General features: G+C 42.5%; 1 protein-coding gene across 1 annotated transcript in view; it reads left to right on the top strand.

The window, feature by feature from the left end:
- GOLPH3 (golgi phosphoprotein 3) overlaps nt 1–5,300 on the top strand; it is a 35,536-nt gene extending 30,236 nt beyond the window's left edge. The window contains exon 4 of the mRNA XM_054811173.1: nt 1,363–5,300. Coding sequence (XP_054667148.1) covers nt 1,363–1,787 — 425 coding nt within the window. The 3' untranslated portion in view covers nt 1,788–5,300. The remainder of the gene's footprint in view (nt 1–1,362) is intronic.
- Nucleotides 5,301–19,510: the final 14,210 nt, after the last annotated feature.

Genomic DNA, 19,510 nt, shown 5'->3' with positions numbered 1-19,510 from the left:
GAATATGGAAGTTTGGATCAAAATGTCAGGTCTTCCTGTAGATGTAATAAACCTCTGTCTGTGTTCGGGCAAGCGTTTGTGTAGTTGAGGAGATTGGTCACAAGGTGTCAGCACAGTACTGATTTTTATTATGGTGTGGCCGCATCCACCTAACAAATGTAGAAAAATCTAGGAAATACCCTTTGCACTGTGAAATGCTTTAAGGAAACTACTTGTGTGTAGTTTCATTCATGGTCAAGCTGGGGAATCGAATGCAATGAGGTGTGGGAGCTATAAGGGACTTGTATAGTTCAGGCCTGGGTACGTTCTCTGCCTTTCACTGTGTGGCTGGTGTCACCTCGCTGGTTTACTTAACTTGGCTGTTACTTGAATATAGTTTATGTTACCCTCTATCACATTGGGAGAAACCTTAAAGTCATCTGTGGTTTTTATTATTATCATTGTATGTTAACCAAAGAAATTTTAAAAAGCTCTCTGATATAGAAACACATTGATACAGAAATTCTCGTATCATTTACGGAAAAACCCCATCTGTGTAAGAAATACTTAATGCTGTTTCTTCCCTTGCTTCTTAAAATGCATAGACTTTTTTGTATCAGGAGGGGATTTTAACACTTATGATAAATACTTAGGCTGGACTTAAAATTTTTAGCTTGTTAAGTAAATTCTTCAGCAAAGGCGAATTTCTCAGGACTTAACAATTTTAGCTTTATCAGTAGCTGTTGGTGCTGATCTTGTGCATTTTAAATTCTCTCCTATATGCACACACAGTCACACAGTCAGGCACTCTAAAGGGCCAGATTCACCTGCCTTAACAAAATGATTAGAAACAATTTTTATAGAAACATTAAAGCCCCTGCCCAACGTGTGCTCCTGTGTACACATGCACTCCCATGCTAACACGGTGCATGGTCACTGTTTCACCTGGTGGGGGCAGGAAGGCAGCGAAGAATGAAAACCTGAAGAAATAGAGAAATACACAGGGTAGGTGAGCATTAGCTTGTCTCTGGCAGAAAGGCAATGACACTTCTTCCAGTCTCTGAAATGGTAAAAGGCTGGAAGCAGACAAATGTACAAGGTTGGAGGAGCAGCTTATTTTTATTATTAAAAGTAAATTCTTTCTTTATGACTGGTTTGGTGTAAGTTTTTTTGTGTGGTTTTTTTTTTTTTCCTCCCAGGGTCTGTGTCTGTGCCTGTATCTGGGTAGGTCAGCGATCAGAGAAATGCTGACATTAGTACAATATCTTAGTATGAGAAATGCTGACATTAGTACAGTAATAGTCAGTTATATGAATTTGACAGCTCATTCTGCACCACAGCTTAAATTTTGTCTGAATGTTGGGTCTTTTGCTTGCTTTTTAGGTGAAACATGGAACCCTTTGAAGTTGCACTACCAACTACGAAATGTCCGTGAACGGTTAGCTAAAAATCTAGTGGAAAAAGGTGTACTGACAACAGAGAAACAGAACTTCCTTCTTTTTGACATGACTACGCACCCTCTCACCAACAACAATATCAAGCAGCGCCTCATCAAGAAGGTTCAAGAAGCAGTTCTTGACAAATGGGTGAATGACCCTCACCGCATGGACAAGCGCTTGCTGGCACTTGTTTATTTAGCCCATGCTTCAGATGTTCTGGAGAACGCTTTTGCCCCCCTTTTGGATGAGCAGTATGATTTAGCCACAAAGAGAGTGCGGCAGCTTCTGGATTTAGACCCTGAGGTTGAATGTATGAAAGCCAATACGAATGAGGTTCTGTGGGCTGTTGTAGCAGCTTTCACAAAATAACTGCATTCAGACTGAAGTGTTCTCTCTTCTTTCATGTAAACCAGTTGTTTCTCTTCTATTGACTATTCATGTTTTCTGTAATTTGTACCTTCTCACATGATGAATTGGCTCTTGTTTAATGGGAATTATAAGTGGTCTATTCCCTCCTTCTCTGTGTATCTGTATACAGGATTCTGCTGGTACAATAGAGCTTCCTGTTTAAAAACAACAGAAAAAGGTTTTACTGCCATATTGGCATTCCATTTCCTATTCATTTTGAGTTATCTGAAATACCTTTTTAAATCTATTTTTCATCTTACTGTTATTGAAGTGGTTTAACATGGAAAGCACCTCAAGGAGGAAATGTGCATGCAGTTGGACCACTAGTCTCAGCTGACACAGATGTGTGCATACATCTTCTGCAGTACAATTCACAACAGATTAAAAAGGGCCTTTTTAAATCACCAAAGCTCCATGTTGAAGTGTCTGTCAGGACATTTTATACACAGATGCTGCTTCAATTCTATCTAACAAAATTACTTTAAAAGCAGAAATGCCATTAAACAGCTTTGTCAACAGTTCCTATAAAATGCCCCATAAATTTTACTTTTCATGCAAGTCTCTTGTGTACTTGTATTTTCATTAGAACAATAGCTGAGTTATAAGGCTAGTATAGAAAGGTCCAATTGTTTCATAAACAGTTTTGGGATGGGATGCATTCCATTATATTGTGTATATATAGTTCCAATTGTATATTAACAACTGTCCCATCTTAGTATTTTGCAAGATCTACTTAGTTGTACACCTGGTGCCCCTTATTTGCTGTCAGCCATTGCCGTTCGATGGAAAGAAAGGCCTCCTGTAAAGAGCATGTATGTGAAAGCTGTTTGTTTCCAGTGTCTGCAGACTTTGCCATCCAGGTATTCTCAGTCTATGCATTGCCTTTGATAGTGTATGGAAAGAGACCACTTTCTGTCATCATTTGTACTTTCCTTCCCCCCCACCCCCATATGTACGAGGCTTGTGACCAGTACAATTCTTGAGTGCAATTTTTACTTTTGTACACAAATTAATGTTTGTCCCTTAAACTTCATAACCTATTTTACAGTTTAAAAACAAAAAGTCAGTCCTAGCAGGTGTTGCATGTAAATGGTTAGCAAGTAATGACTGCAGTTCAGATGATTAAGATTTCTGTAATGGGACGCTCTGCTATATTTTTTTTTATATACAATTATGCTGATTAGCACACTATTGTAAAAAAATATATAAAACTTTGGCTTTTTAAAATTTATTGCCTCTTTGCCACTGCTTGTTATCTCCCATTGGTTTCACAGTGTAAATATTATGCATTGAACAAATTAAGCATTGATTATTTTTTTTTCCTCATAACAATACAGATTTATAGTGGGGCTTACAGGTGTTTAGAAACTTTTTTTGGTTAATGTTCAGAGCAAGAATACTAGATGGTGTATAACTGTAGAGTTGAAATTTAAGGGATCCCGTAATCTGTATACTAGCTTTTTACCTACAGTAAATAAACTATGATCTTGAAAGTGCCTGAAACAAAGCAAGCATGTCATTTTTATTTTTGTGTTGCTAATTAGGTTCTATTGCTTAACTGAAAGCTTTAGTTAATATCCTTCTTATTAGAAAGGGAGAGTTTATATCAAGTAGATAAAACTGACCTAATCAGCAGTGTGGCTCAGATCTGCAGGATTCATGGCTGAGACAGACTGAGTTAGCTTGTGAGTGTGCAGCTGTGCCTGCCATGGGTAGTCCTTTTCTAGTGTGAGCACAACTATACAGCCTCATCTGTGACTGGACTTCCAATTTTGCACTTAATTTTAAATCATTTAGATGCTTAAGTAGTTGACTTTAAAATTCAACTTGGATTCATCATAACTATGACATTTTTTAATAAAGGTTTTTAAAATATGGTCCTTTAACATTTAATGGCATACTGTTCTTTCAGTTCTTAAATGCTATTTCTTTAGAAAAATGAAATTAAAAGTATACTGTAAGATATTTCAAACTCTGGTTTACATATAAAAAGACAAACAGTGTTCTTAGTTGTAAGATGCTGTGTTTAAGACTTTGAGGAGCTTGGGCATGAACTTTGGACATTTTCTTTTAAACATTTCAAAATGTGATAGCTTTAAGTGGAGGAAAAATGAAAGCTGCCATGTTGCTCTTATATTTGACAGCTTATAGAAAACTTTCTGTGCTTGATAGTATACACTAACTCACTGCTTTTATTGTCTCTCACTCCTGTGATCTGTTTCCTCATTTTGTGTTGCTCTTTGAGAGAAGAAAAAAGCAATTAGATGGAAAGGTCAAAAAAATAGTGGTGTATGTAGGAGCAATTTCAGTACATAAAACTTATTTTAAAATAGCTTTGAAAATCTAAGCTACTTGAAACATGCTTCAGACTGGAAGCATCTTTCATAGTCACTTTTCTGTCCTCTCATCTTCATTCTGTGAGTATTTTCCGTGTTTCATGTTAGGTTGTGGAGGATGCTAGGGTTTTGTCACCCTTACAGCCAACATGGTTTAAAAGAAGCTACCCTTTAATCCCATTCAGGAGGAGGTTGGGGTTTTTTTTCTTCCTTCTCTCCACATAGAAGATAAATACTGTAGGCAGTTATCAGTTTTATTCTGCTTAAAGATGGAACCTGTCTATGATGGGGAGAGTTTGTACTGGGTGTGTCAAAGAACTTTGATGTGAGTAACGAAGGTTTTATGAAGAGCGACAGTGTCTTTTGCTAGACCACCTAGTATAAGCCTGGATGTGCAGGGGAAACAGATGAGCTTTTGGAGTCTTCAGTCCTATGTTGTGCTTTAAAAAAACCTAAAGTCTCACGAGTGCTGCCAGACCTTATGTCTAACAAGGAAGGTAAGTTTGGTAGGTTTACAGGGACTGATTTAGCAAACATCCTTGCCTTCATTGCTATTTCAGGTTCTAATAAAATGGTTAAACATGGGAGACTGCTTTGTTCTGCTGAGATTCAGGTACCCTTCTTCCCATTAGCTGCTACTGCAGCTCACGGAGACCTTGAGACCTGGGTTTAAGGCACTTCTGGTTGCTCCAAGTCCTCAGCTCTCAATGGCTGCTTAAAGTGAAGACTGCTATCTGTAGCTTGAACTTGAACGTGTGCCTCAAGGAAGAACCTATGCTATTCAGGGATGCATTCTTTTAAAACAAACTTTAAAGTTAATGTCAAAAATTATTTTGAAAGTTAAATCCCCAAGCAGTATATATATAGTTTTACAGTCCTTGAGATTTACATCCTCCTCTCCTGTGTTTCTAGAGATGATGTTACAGTGCTCCTGTATGGGATGCTAGTGAAACCTGTGTGCCATACATGATGCTTTCGAGGTGAAAGTTGCACAAATTGGCTGTAATAGGCTGGTGACTGAGTGCTCATATGTTCATGCCCATTTCTCCTACAAAGTGAAGATATGTATTAACTAATGTGTTCTCTGTGAACTGGACTGAATCTGTACTGAAACAAAATAAAGCACCCTTTCAAGCTATGAGCTGCAAATGGTTACTGCGTATCACATGCAAGACGTAAATGATTTTATTTTTTTTTAATTTCATAAATAATTTCCAGTTTCTCCTGAGACTCTGATCTTCACTGGTTTAGGAAACAGAGCTTTTAAGATTTCCATCAAAGTCTCAGTTCTGCCTCAGCTGGGCTTTGGGCACTTCAGGTACTCCCAGTTTCCCCTATTGTCCATCTATCCTTCTATGTGGAAGGGGGTTTTCCAACTTCAGAGAAGTGCAAATTTCTTGAAAAAATAACAAATGTATTCTGTGGTAATGCTTAATGTATACAACAGTTTAATTAGGAAATGAGATGCTGTCAAGTGCTTTGTAAGTGCCAGCTATAAAGTGTGATTTCAGGTGCATGTAGGAGGGAAGGATCTTTGGATGGGAAAGAAGCATGGTCAGACCTGCCGCCCCTGTTAATCTCTAAATAAAATCTGGAGTTTCCTCCCATTGAGTCTTGTTTTCTCCTGCCTACAAAGCAGCAGCACAAAGCCTGTGAAAAGCTGATGGTAGGAAATGCCTCCTGAATCAGGAGGAGAAAGCTGTAGAAACTGAGAAGAAAAACTGGTTCCTAAGACAGCAGGAAAGAATGGGAAGAAATGCAGATGAGTAGTAGCCTTTGGCTTACCACCGCCACCTTTGTGTACTTCCAAACAGTTTACTGTTTTGGCTTTTTTCTCTCTTGACTTTGGCTTCTGGTCTTCTCTGTTTCTTCTCTTTTCCCTGTTGCTTGGTGACTTCCTCTTTCATGCTCATGAATGAGTTGTACTGATTTCCAACCTTAAGTGTTTCCACTCTTGCCTCTTTATTACTAACTTTTTTTTTTTTTGCTTTCAGTTTTACAGTCAGCTCAAACTTGACTCTTCATTACCCTGTCCTCAGAGTTGCTTTTCCCCCTGCTTTGATTCCCTGCCAGTGCCACAAGGAATCTCCCCTTCAGCAAATAGTGTGTCAATACTAGCTGCCTCGCTGGCTGAACTGAAGCAGCTGGCCTCCTGCTACAGCTTATAACATACGGTTTGTTAAGGTGAACAAAACCTGGCGCTAATTTTCCTTGAAACTGCTCTTTGTCTGCTTCAAAAGCAAACTGTTGTCCTTGCAGCAGGGAGGACTTGCAGCTGAGGATTGTGATTTTGCCAGTTCTCTAATGTAGGTAGACCTTGCTCCTGACACAGTGCTCTAAGGACTTGCTATCTCTTACTCAAGCTTTTCCTACAGTGAGAACATTGTATACAAGAGTAATTTTTCCCTTTTCGGCTCTCCGCTTGTTAACAAAGAGTTGAGTTTGTGTTGCAGCTCAGAAAAGCATCTTCTCTATTTTAACATTTATTTGTATGGAAGTTGTAGATGCTTAAATTATTTGGAAGGTTTCTTTCATTTAATTTCATTAGAAGGGACAAGTGGGAGAAGAGAGGCACAGATGTATTTGCAATGTGATCACATAAGCTGTTTTCCTGGCAAAATAGACTAAAATAGTTCAGGTTTTCATTTTTGCTTTCTTGACTCCCAATACATTGTTCAGTTCCTTCCCATCTAGTGCATCTGGTGTCTGCCCAGAAAGGATTTGCCATCGTCTAATGCGCTAGTCCTTTGGGATTTATCATGTGGTGCCCCTTCCTTTTGTACATTTATTCAAATCTTGGATTGATCTGGGATTGATCTTGAAGGTAGGTGTTACAAGAAGACTTTGGTGGTTGTAAAGCGCAATGACAGTCAGTCCGTAAGCTTTCTGTGCCACTGCCAGGGGGTCCTTTGTTTCCTGTCTGTTAAAATGAAACCAAATCATGTCCCAACCAGCTTTTAAAATCCTGCTCTGACTGTTTAAGCTCCTGAGGGCCTCAGTCACTTCTGAAAATAAGATTTAGCTAAGTCATGTATAAGTTTTGCAATGCTAAACAATAACGCCTACACACCATTGAAAATCTTGGACCTTATATTTAGAGAACTTGCAGAAGGAATTTAGCAAAACCAGATAGTTTCTCCAAGCAGCAATCTCACAGTAACCCACCTCAGCTGTGACAGTAAGCAAAGCCCTTGATGGAGAAGTCATGCTGGTGCCTGAGCAAAAGCTGGTCCAAGGGAGCTGCTTCTGGAAAGGTCCGAGATTCCTGAGGCCATTAATCTTATGCAGCATTCCTAACGGCATTTTGTAAAGATCTTATATCTTTTATGCTTTTATACTCTTTCTCCCCTTGTGGTGAAGTTGGAATTGTCCATAGGCCAGAGGCTATGAAGACTTGCTGCCTCTTGGGTGATGTGGGAGCTGCTCTCCATCCAGGCAGGCCGTGAACTGTTATAGCCATGATAGACCTCAGCATCTTCACCTGGAGATTGCTCTCCCAGTGGTCCTACTCCATGTGTGCCAAGGAGTCCTTTGGGTTTGAAGAGTTTCTCTGAGCATGGCAGAAGGGACTGGAGAGCTGTGCATTCAGGGGTCTGGCTCGTGCCCACCAGTCAAGATGCTGCAGATGTGTCTGGGGCTGTGCTTGTGCCTGCGTGGGAGAACAACAGCCGGCTGTTCACAAAGGTTTCAGTCATCCAGGAAAACACCACGTCATGCGGTTGAGCGGTTGTACTTGAAACAAGGGAGTGCGTGTGACCTTCCTTAAACTGGAATATGTACAAATAAAACAGGCCTGAAATAAAATGCAATTATAAACATTTGGAATAACAACTGAGGTCTGTTTGTTGGATACATTGCAAACAGGAAATGGAGCTAAATTCATTGCATTAATAAATGCCTTGCTGCAAATATGTTGCCTGATGTTAAGCACTAGCTATTGAGAGTGTCTTTCTGAGACCCAGCTGAAGATTTACACGCATTTTAATATACCCAAATCTGAGACGCTCAGCCAAAGATATACAGAACCTCTTCTGTACAAGCAGCGCTGACATGCAGGGGAATTTGTACACAGCATTTATAGACATTTAAACTAACTTATTACAGTTTTCTTTAAGAGGAAACAAAGTCATCTTTTGATTGTACTGAAGAATCCTCTTTTTTTGTTGTTCTTTCTTCTTCTTCTGTAGAGAATCAACAGGACCTGCTGCCAAGATCACATATGGCTGACAGTCAGAACAAGGGTTAAGGATTTGTAAGCCACGAATAGCAGAAATGTCTGGCACACTTTCATTTACTCCATGCAGTGATGGAGGGAAGCGACCATTATTGCAGCCTTATTTGAAGTGTATCTTCAGAAGGTAATTGCTCAGAAGATAATTAGAGGTACGAGCAGGCTGGTGACTATCCTGCAGGTTATGTTCATCAGTGGCACAGAAAGGAGTTCAGAAAGCTGAGAGCTCACCCTGTGGGGTTACAATAATGAACAGGGTTCGAGTCTGCTTGGTCCTCAGCCCTTCAGTTGTACAGTCAAATAAATCCCAGCTCTCCCACATCGGTGTCTCTGAGATGCTCAGGGCTTTGCAGATTTGCCACTTGCTGGTTTCAGATGTGCAGCCAACTGTCAAGGCTGCCCTGGAAGCTCCTCTCCTCCCAGGCTTGCCTTCCTCTCCAAAGGCTGGGAGCTCCATGCCCATAAGCTTCCCACACTCAATGCTGGAGATCTAGAGGGTTCACAAAGGAGCTGCACATATGATGTTTCCAGATGAGGCAGCCCATAAGTGAACACCATGGATCTGTCAATGAGTGAGGGAGACGAACATGTGACGTGAACTATGGAAAATGCCAATGCACTCTTCTTTGCCTGCACCACAGCTTGACGTGTGCCTCAACAGCTTGGGATGGAGTGGGGCAGAGAGCAGCAGGGACTGCTCAGAGAGGCTGGATGGGATTCACCCCAAGGGGCTGAGAGTGATAGCAAGCTTCAGCTAGGAAAAATCATGGTGACTCGAGAAGTCCTCGAGGACTGGGCCAGTGTTGCACCTATCTTTGAGATGGAAAACATGGTACAGTCAGCCTTGTCTCAAGTCCCAGACAAGTGCAGAAAGCACAACCTCTTGAGTCCACTTCCAAACATGTAACAGGGCAGGAAGGTAGTAGGGAATTGACAAAGATTTATGAAGTGCAAATTGGGCCTGACCAACAAAGCTGCCTTCTGTGAGGAGATGCCTGGCTATGGGGATGGGGGGAGGGCAGTGGGTATAAAACCACTTGGCTTCAGGAAGGCTTTCAACAGTGTCTCTACAGTGCTCTTGGAAAGAAGTTGTGGAAATACAGGCAGGAAGACTGGACTGCTAGGTGAAGTGAAAATTGGCTGGACCACTGGGCTTCAGTACTAGACCAGGACTAGTATTGTTCACTAGAACCATCAAACACCTGGATGAAGAGAGAAGGTGCATCCTCATTGTGGATGATAATAGGTTAAAGGAGAGTGGTTGACAAGCCAAATGGAAGAGCTTTGATTCAGAGGGAAACAGAGAAGCTTGAAACTGGGACAACAGCTGAGGAAGTTAAGCAAGGAGAAGTGCAGAGTTCCGTGTCCAAGGTGGGAAAAAAACCAATGTACTGGTGCAGACTGAGAATCAAGTGGAAGTGGCGCTGCTGGACATGGACCACGTTGAATATGAGCCACCAGGACACTTTCATCACAATATGAAGAAGATAGGCAGTAGTTAGAGGGAAGTTGTTAGCCCCTCCTTCTCTGCACTGGAGATCTTGTTCACACCAGGAACACCATGCCCAGCTTTGGGTCCCCTGGTTCAAAAGGATGTTGAGAAAATAGGGTCCAGCAAAAAGCTATCAGGATGGTCATGAGTCTGGGGGACATAGCCTGCAAGAAGAGGTAGAGGGAGCTGGCATTGTTTAATCTAAGGAAGAGAAGACCTAGGCGTCCACAGCTACTTGGGAGGAGGAGGGAGTTACAAGAACAGGGACCAATGGGTCTCAGTAGCAGCAGATAATATACCAGTGGGCGATAGCATCACCCTGCACCTTTCCAGTTTCAAACTGGACTTTAGGAAAATTTCTTCACTAGGAGGGTGGTACAGCCCCGGAGCAGACTAACTAGAGGCATTGTGGTATCTCCATCCTTGGAGGTCTTACACAGTTGTCTAGACAAAGCCACAGCTGACCGGATCCAGTGTTGGCAAAAACTCTGCTCCAAGTGGGAGGTTGAGCTGGATGACCTCCAAAGGTCCTTCTCAGCTAACATTTCTGTAATCCTGTGATCAGCTTCATCGCGATACTCCAACAAGCTTTCCTGCTCAACAGGCTGGTCAAATAGCAGAGGGAGAGGCTGGGAAATAGAGGGTGGTCTGATGTTGTTATATATGAGCAGAAGAAAAGCAGTCCTCACAATATTATTCAGTTTTGTCCTGAATGCCCCAAGATTTTACATGTGCTAGAAACATTATTCAGTTCTTTCATGGGACTAGATTTAGATGCAGAATTTTAATATCTAATTTGACTGACAAACTGGATATATTGCCAGCCAAACTGCCAGAGTCAACATTTCTTTTGCAAGACAATGTTGATATCAGGCAGATAATGCACCAAGGTGGTGTCACCCAGGCAGCAAACCCAAAGCAAGGCCCCAGACCTGCCAGTAGCATGGCACAGGGGATGTGAGGAGGTGGAGAAGCTCTGCACTTCCGTCCACTGCTGTCAGAATAGCATAGGCTGAGAAGTTTTTTGAGCTTTTGCAAAGTCATGTAAGTCTATGGGTGTTATTTCTAAAGTTGTTTCACCACTTCAAGCACTAAGGAAAAGATCCTTATCGTGGATACTTGTGTTAAACAAAAGGAGGTGAGAAACTATTTTGCAAAAGCATGAATTTCCGGGATATTTTCAGCAAATACATAGACCTGTCACTTTTGTCAAAGACAGGATTACATATTTGCATTGGTGAAATGCTCACCTTTCCTAATTAATACCCATCCGTATTTATGAATGAATATCAAGGAACTTAGTGGTGCAGCATGAACTTGCATTCCCTGTGAGGATCTCTCCTACTGCACCCATTTGTATAGTAAGAAACTCTCTCACTTACACCATGGTGTTCAGCATAGGTTCTTGTCATCTCTTATTTTTCAATTCAACCTCATTTAAGTCCAATAAACAAACTGCCACCTCCGTCCAACCTCCCTCAGGAAGAGAAAAAGGCTAATGTCACTCCAGAAATGAACAGCTGGAGCACTCACCAAAAACTGCATTTTGTCATTCGACCGTAAGGAGAAACATCAGCCAGGATCCTTGACGAAGAATCAACAAAAAAAGGAGTAAAAAAAGCAAACTCAGCTGCAAGCCCAGTTTACTAAAGAGTTGGATTCATATCACAAATTGTGGTAATTGTTTTTTAATTTAATTAAGTGAGCACATAGCTATGTAATTAAAAAGCATGTAGGCGTTCTAGATTTCTTTAGAATCTACCCACCACTTTCAGTCTTGTTGTCTGTCTGCTTTGAGCCACAGGGGATGTGAAGCAACCTTTCTGAAGAGCATTAAAACCTTTGAGTGGGGGTGGGAGGGGGAAGCTTTAAAGCAGGTGTCCCATGCTAAGGTAAAGAATGATTTACAGCTGCTATGAGAACCTAAAAGAGCACAGTGGGATGCAGCAGGGACAGGACAGAGCAGAAGGGAAGGGATGGAGCTGCAAGCTGAACCCTCTGAAAGCACAGACTGACCCCAGAGCCCAGGGAAATCAACATCTCTGCAAGTGCTTGTTGCCTGTGAAGTAATTTTTTTGTTCTTTTACTGCCTTTGTTTATGTGGATGTGAGATGTCTTATAACTGACTAGCTTTTATCACAGGACAGACCGTGTGTGTTTCAGTAAGCACCTCAGCTTTTTCACTAAGCACCCAACATTTAAGTTGTTGAGGTCTCTAATGCGTGATCTTGACTTCTGAAGTTTTTACATCAAATACACTTTACTTTGGTGCCTCTTACATCTAGGTCTCTAAATAAGTGACTTTTCTATCTTGCTAGCTTTGCTTCATGACATGTTATATTGCACAGTTCTTAAAAAAAAAAAAAGAAAAGCAAAAAGCTAAAATGCACAGTATACCATGTAAGTCAAACGTTCCAAGTTGTGGAGGCTCATTGGGATATTTCTACATATCTATGTCTTCACTCTGCTTACTCTGAAATGGCAAAGTTTCTCCTTGAAGCTGCAGGAGCTTGTGAAATGGCTGTTAAAGAAGGTGACTTTGAAGGTGAGGAGAGACTGCTAGTAAATCATGTCCAGTCTCCCGACCAAAACCTATATCTGTTTCACCACTGTGCGTCACCGGTTTTGGCAAAATCAGATTTTTCTGGTAAGACATCATGCCTTGATGTGAGGATAACAAGAGACTGGAAGCATTATGCTTCTTTGTGATGCTTCGCCAGCTTTGTTTGGATAAGGTTAACCTGGTGCTGGTAGTGCGCGAGTGTCCTACATTTCTAAGGCTGGTATCCTGACTGTAACTCCTAGCCGTTATACTGTGATATTTTCCTTCTGAAGATGCATTTACATTGTAATTAAGTAACCTCACAACGTCTTCAAAGACAGACTGAACCGCTTAAACTCCTTAAGGGCATATCAGTACAGAAGAGCAGACACATTCTCCTGGCACAATTATACCAGTAAAATAAAGTGCCAGGCACCAACAGAGCTCCCCACAAGGACACTGTTTTTTTGGGGTAGAAGTAGGTTTTCTTTTCCTTTTCTTTTAGCTTCCTTCCAAAGGGATCTTGGAAGGTCTCCTGGTGCTCTCTTTTGCCCAGGGGAGGATTTGGGGGTGGGCAAGAAGCACCTGGAGCCTTTGCAGCAGCTTCACCCCAAGTGACACATGTAAATCAGGAGATGCCCTGGGTCCACGACGCTCTTGGATGTGGGACATGAGCTTTCACAAGGGATAACAAAAACTCACGGCAGTCCCCGGCACTTCTTATCTTTGTAGGCAAGCCCAGCACCTCGAGCCCTGCTGAGACCCCACTTGGCCCTTCATAGCCCATGAGACTTGTGAATTGAATTGATATAACATTTTTATGATCATTTATACAGAATAGCCAATTCCGATCTAAAACTCAAGGATAGAGTTACCTCAGAGGGCTGGGGTTTTTTGTAAGTTTAGAGCAATCTGAATATAAAAGGCATGAAAGTTCACCGGAGCCTGTTTCAGCCTGTAAGTGGGTCACAAGACGCCAAAGCGCTGAGCGAAATAACGCCCACACAAATCAAATAAAAGAGTAGCTAACCTGTATTTAAAAAGAATAATCTTTCTGGATACCTTAGTCATAGATGTCTTAGCCATGAAAAATACAAGACACCAAGCACTTAGCGGAGAAACAGCTGCAGACGATGCCCCCAAACCTAGGCACAAAATTATCAGACTGACATTAGTAGTTAAATCGCTTCCCCTTGATGCTCTAGGGACCTGGGATGCATGCAATTTCATCAGAAATAATGAAATTCATGAGTATGAACCTTGGAAGCGGTGTCTAGTGAGGGCTTTAGGGAAAAAAATCTTACCAAAATATTTCATACAGAAGTTGGCCTTAAAAAAAACCAACAAAAACCCCAAAAACCCAACAACAAACCAAAAAAGCTCAAACAAACAAAAAACTTGAAGAACTGAGGAGCAGGTAAAACTGTGTGAAACCTTGCACAGTGACCAGCTCACGTTGCTGAAAGATGGATGCTGCTGCGGAGAGCACAGTTAAGCTGAGCAGGGTTGTAATCTAAATAGCTTGAGAGACTGCTCGGAGGTTTTATCTTTGCTGCTGGTAATTACAGCACAGGCCTAACCAGCATGGCAGTTTGTCTGTAATTACTGTGGGCCTACAGGGCTCCTATAGGTAGTTTTACATATTCTGGTGACTGGTTGTGACTGTTAACAGGTTGTAGGCAGACAGACAGCTGTGGGTGTGCGAGGCTGAGCAGTGTGGAAGGATGGAGATTCATCTCCTGAGTGTGCCTGCTTGCAGGAGTCAGGCATGAAGGAGGAGGCTGGCTGGGAAGGGAGAGATATGAGGTTGCGTGCCCCATCCTAAATAACAGACTCTTCAGCCTTCTCCTTGCTAAGAATGGCAGCTGGTAAACTCTTGGCATGCCTGGCCCAGCCCTGCACCCTTTGCTTACATTGCCCTTCTTACGGGTTCACCCTGCAGATGCCTGCGGTCTCCCCATTGATATTTTCCCCAGCCACACTGCTGGGGCGAAGGGGACCGCCTGCCTCCAGATGAGGTTGTGTTGCAGTACAGCTGTTAGGTTGGGACTTCCCTGTGTTACTGCTCTTAGTTTTGCCCAACAGAGATGGGATTGTGCCGTAGCGGTCGATCTGGGCTCTGCCTGCCATATCAGCCTCTGGAGTGAGCTCCCCTGCTCAAGCAGTTTGGCTTTCTCTTCGCAGACCCACTGAGCCCCTGCTTACCCATACAGCAGTGGGATGGAGTCAGAGAGGTGAGTCACTCAGTTTTAACTTACCTCGGCTTCTCTGCTGGGAAATGGAGGTAACTGGAGATGATGCAGTTATTCTTCTCCTCTGGGCTTGTGCTGTCATCATCCTGTGGTTTCCTGGTGAAAGAAAGGAGAGAAGGGTATCTCTCCTCCTGTCCAAATGCATTATACCCAGCCACATCTATGGGCTTCTGGGTGTTTGACAGAAAGGAATAGTGTCCTCCCATCAGCACTACCTCTGGGTTTTTTTGTTTGTTGGTTTTTTTTTTTAATTGATGGTGAAAAACAGAATGGAAAAATTTCAGAGTGAAAATGGTAACAACTCACATATAAGACAGCAAGGATGTAAGGCTCTTTGCACCTATTTAATGTTCTGCATGTGATGTCAGGTAACTGAAGTGGATCTTCCTCAGAGAGATGGTTTCCCACCATCTATTGGAGCCTGAGCTTCGATGTGTCCTGATGCAGCAGCCCATGAGCAAACCAAGGATGAGGGTCCCCCACCTGCACCATCTAATCCAAACTCCTGCACACTGATGGTATAAATGACAGACAGGATAAAGAGTAGGATGCTTTGTAGCCAAAATTTGGGACACCAAAAGGAAAACCAACAACACATTATAGAAATGTTTTCTGTATTTGTCAAAATAGCGTTGTGTTTGGCATCACCTTACGGTCAATGCTTTCAAGGTCCCACAATGCGCAAGGGATGGGTGACTGTGGAAGTGCAATTAGTGGGGCTTTTCTCATCAAGCTGCTGTTTAGCTCTCATTTTGGCTGCTGACGAGAGCACAAAATACCTTTATTGTCTATAAATACGACCCTGAAATCTGTAGGAAGCCCAATTTACCAGCTGAAAACCCACTTTAGGAAGAAAACTAAACCTCTTGACCTTGAAATAGCTTCTAGATTTTAAAAGCAGCACATCTAGCTAGCTAGCTGCCTTAGTGACAGACATTAATCACTGCTGTATTTTACACAGCACGTAAAATTTAAGTAATAGAATCACTGTCCCCATCACCATATTTGCAACCAACAGCTGATAAATAGAAGCACTGACCTCAGCTGGTCGATTTAACCCGATGAGTCATGGTCTTGGGGCCACATATGCTTCCTCTGCTAATATTCTTGTTCCTATTTATTTTTTAAAGTGTTCTGGCATGCTGTGTACCACAGAATAGCTTCTCTAATGGGCAATTCCAGAAATAGAAATATGCCATTAGTTCCTTCTCCTTTGTCAGGCTTTCGCAGTCACCACTATTCTATACAGAGCTGCAGCACCTCAAAGAGATGAGGGCAGGAGCACTGCTGGGAGAGAGGGAGGATGGGCAGAGTTAGGCTGTTGAGCAGTGAATTCCTCTTGAAGCTCTCCATCTGAGAAGCACCCTGGGATCCTCTTGCTTTTTGCATTACAGGGAGCTAAGCTGTAGAGAAAGATGCGTCAGATGCGGGCTCCTCCACTTCAGCTGCTCTGGATAGCTACGTGTGTGCCACAACAGAGGGATCTGCCTACAGCAATAGCTTTGGTATTGCTCTCGATGAGATTTTCTCTGCAAAACGCTGTTTGTTTCATCAAGCCAGCTGAACCAGAGAGAGAACTGAATCACAGTCAGTATGGTGTTTCAGTCACAGTGGTGGTCCACAGCAGACCGCTTGCCCTGGATGGCAGTCTCCCAGGGCTGGGCGCTGTGCAAAAACAGGGAGCAGAAAAGCCCTCTTACTCTCCCAGCCAGATGTTGTTCACTACTCAACTTACTAACTTTACAAGTTAATACTCACATGTGTAATATTTAAATGAATGTCAGCTGATCTCATCACCATACCTGTGTTGATCTAAGCTGGTGAATCATGGTCTTGGGGCCACATGTGCTTTCTCAACCACTGTTCAGATGGATACAGGCAGGAGTGACTGTACAAGGAAAGGATGAGATGAGACTGGGCAGAAATGGGTGCTCAGCACCCCTGGCCACACAGACGCCCTGCAGTAGATTGGATACTGGGTTAAGAAGGGATGTGAAGGAGGACTATGGCACTTTGCAGATTGTTCTGCTTTAAGGACCATCAAGGGGAGAAATACCAAAGTGACTGATGGAAGATGTCAGAAGTTGGTCTACTAATACATAATCTGGCACCACCAGAAATGGCATTTGCTCAATCACCTTCCACCAACGCTGTAATTACAAAACTATGACCTCAAAAATACTGCAATCAATATTGTTATCAAATGTTGTATCTGTACCCAGACATGGACCGTGGTCCAGTGGCCTCCATGCAGACAGGACTTTGTTGGTTTGAAAGACAAAGACTTCACAGAGACCAGGCTGTCACACAAGGCCCCAAAGGCCATGGCTTTCACCAGCCGTAGATGCTCCCATGCAGATCTGGCCCCTTGCAATCAAGATCCATTGGCGACCATTTCTCTGATGGCCTCCAGCTGAGAAACCAAGCACGAGGCAGGTGGCTCCCGGGCCTCTGCTCCGTCCCCAGGTCACAAAGTGGGTACGTGGGATGTAGCCTGGGAGCGTACATCACTCCTCTCCTGCAGGCAGATCTGCGGTGCCACAGCTCCCTAAAGGAGCGAAGTAAAGGCAGCTGCATGCTGAGCAGCTCCGTGCCAGTGGGGAGTGCCGGGTTTGCACCTGGGTGCCCCTGCAGCCCTTTGGCCCCAGGTACCCGTTCAGATTGCAAACTGGCAATGAAGGATTAAAAAAAGATAATTAATAAATCGAGGCAAAAGCCTTTGGCTGCCTGCATAACAGCCCCTTGTATTACACAAGTGTCACTTAGACCCCTTTGATATTCATGGTATTCGTGGCACTTAGACTTCTTCCCTCCAAGCAAATTAACTCAAAATCAGGCTAGGTCTTCCATTAAACCTGACATGCCGCTCTTGGAAAGAGATAGGAGTATAAACAGCTATTGTGCTGACTCACTTCCATGTGCGAATTCACCAGGCTGGAGAGTGTAACGGGCTGCTAATTCTGGCCCTTAGCTGAATCCTGCTCTCTTCAGGCATATCTCCATTCCCCCCCTCCCCTGCTCTGCTCTCTGAATGGTAATTCTCTGCCTTCTGACTCTTTAATGTCACTGGAATGGGATTTATACGGGGGGGGGGGGGGGGATATTTAGCGGAATTGCATTAGTATTTGACATTTCAGCTCTCGGAAGTTTTCAATGATGTTATTTGCAAGGACGATTTTTATCACTGTAAATTGCAATTCTTCAAGAGCAGTGTAGCAGTTTAATTTTCCAGGTCTGCCTCTTTGTCTCTCCCTCTCTATCAGGATTTCTGGTGATTTATTTGATTCACCAGTCCTTTGGATTTCTTATGCTTGTTACAATGCACCTGTGTTTCAATGACACAGAAAAATGTTCATTTGAAGTAACAGCTCTGGCTTGCAGTGCCTTGGATTTGATACAAAAATAGAACTGTGTAGAAAACTTTTTTTATTAGCTTTTTCAGAATTCTAGACCCCAGGTAGTTCAAGCTGAATAACAGCAGGTTTTACTTTAAAAAAGAAACCCAATATTGGTAGCTTGAAATGGCCACTGAAGCAAGATCTCAGAGCACATACAAGAGACTTTTGCTGCTTCACAAGACTTCACATCACATGCTCTGAGGACTGAAAAAATTCAAGTGTGCAGCTTTTTCCATTATCCAGTTTGTATTTTGTTAATCTTGAATATTTTTTTTAATAAGTACAAGCAATACAAAAGGAGATATTACAGTGCAAAAGCCTAAATAAAAAGATATTCAGAAGAGGCTGCTGTGGCTGTGCAATGGGAATGTGAGAAAGAAATACTGACTGTAGCACAGGCTTGGGGTTTTTTTTCCAGAAAATTCTTCTGATGAAGAATTTCCAGCTGTAACAAATATAATTTGGGGAGAAACCTGGACAATTCCAGGAACAAAGAAAAGGATGTTGCACATACCGCAGTGGTAAAAACTGACAGATTAAACTAAGAAGTCTCTCCTGAATATCAGATCTCTGTATGCAGTATTACAGACACCTTCATGAGCCACAAAGTCATTCTGACAGTGAACTTCATTTCTGCCTGTCCTCATTTAACAAGATTATATTGCCTTTCTCTAGCACTTTACATCTGAGATTCCAAATGTCTTAGAAAGCACCTGCCATATGGACTCTGGCTAGATAAACATGTACTTTTTTTGTCCTTATTTGACATGGTAGAATATTAAGACATCAATTTACGGAGAAATCAAAAACCTGTTGAGTGACAGCTGCCTTTGAAAACAGTACATCCCTTTCAGAGCTACTTGAATTTCCAGAGAAATCACTGCTGTTCTGAGCAACAGTATTAAAATATCTCTTCCTTTCTCTTTTTTTCCCGAAGTTTAGAAATACAGCTACTGGCAGATGGCCTGTGGTGCTCAGCACTCATTCAAACAGTACTGAAATATTAGGAATTTCTGTCCATGTGTCCAGGCACACACAGACCCACATGCACACACAGAAACAATTCTAGGCAGATTTTTAACGTAATTTTCAAATCAAAGCATACTTCAAGGCAGACGCCAGACCAGATTCGAGCTAAATTTGTAGACTGAGCTCATCAGATGAATGGTACTATCTGACTGCAGAAGATTATAATGATTAACATGTGTGACAAGTATTTTATTGAACAACGAGTAGACTGTTTACGGGCTTTGTCCACAGCAAGTGCTTCCTGCTCCTGCCGGGAGAGGACATCAGGCTGGCGGTTTGTGTTATGAAATGGGTCTGATCCCCTTGGTTAGGCACTGACTCTGCTATTTGTATATTAAAGACGTGGACATTCCCCTGGCAGCAGATTGCTTTGGCAATGCTTAAGCAGGACTTGGTATCTATTG

Source organism: Grus americana, chromosome Z, assembly GCF_028858705.1.
Source record: "Grus americana isolate bGruAme1 chromosome Z, bGruAme1.mat, whole genome shotgun sequence".
NCBI lineage: Eukaryota > Metazoa > Chordata > Aves > Gruiformes > Gruidae > Grus > Grus americana.
The sequence above is the reverse complement of the archived record's forward strand: the minus strand, read 5'-3'. Positions and strand labels throughout refer to the sequence as shown.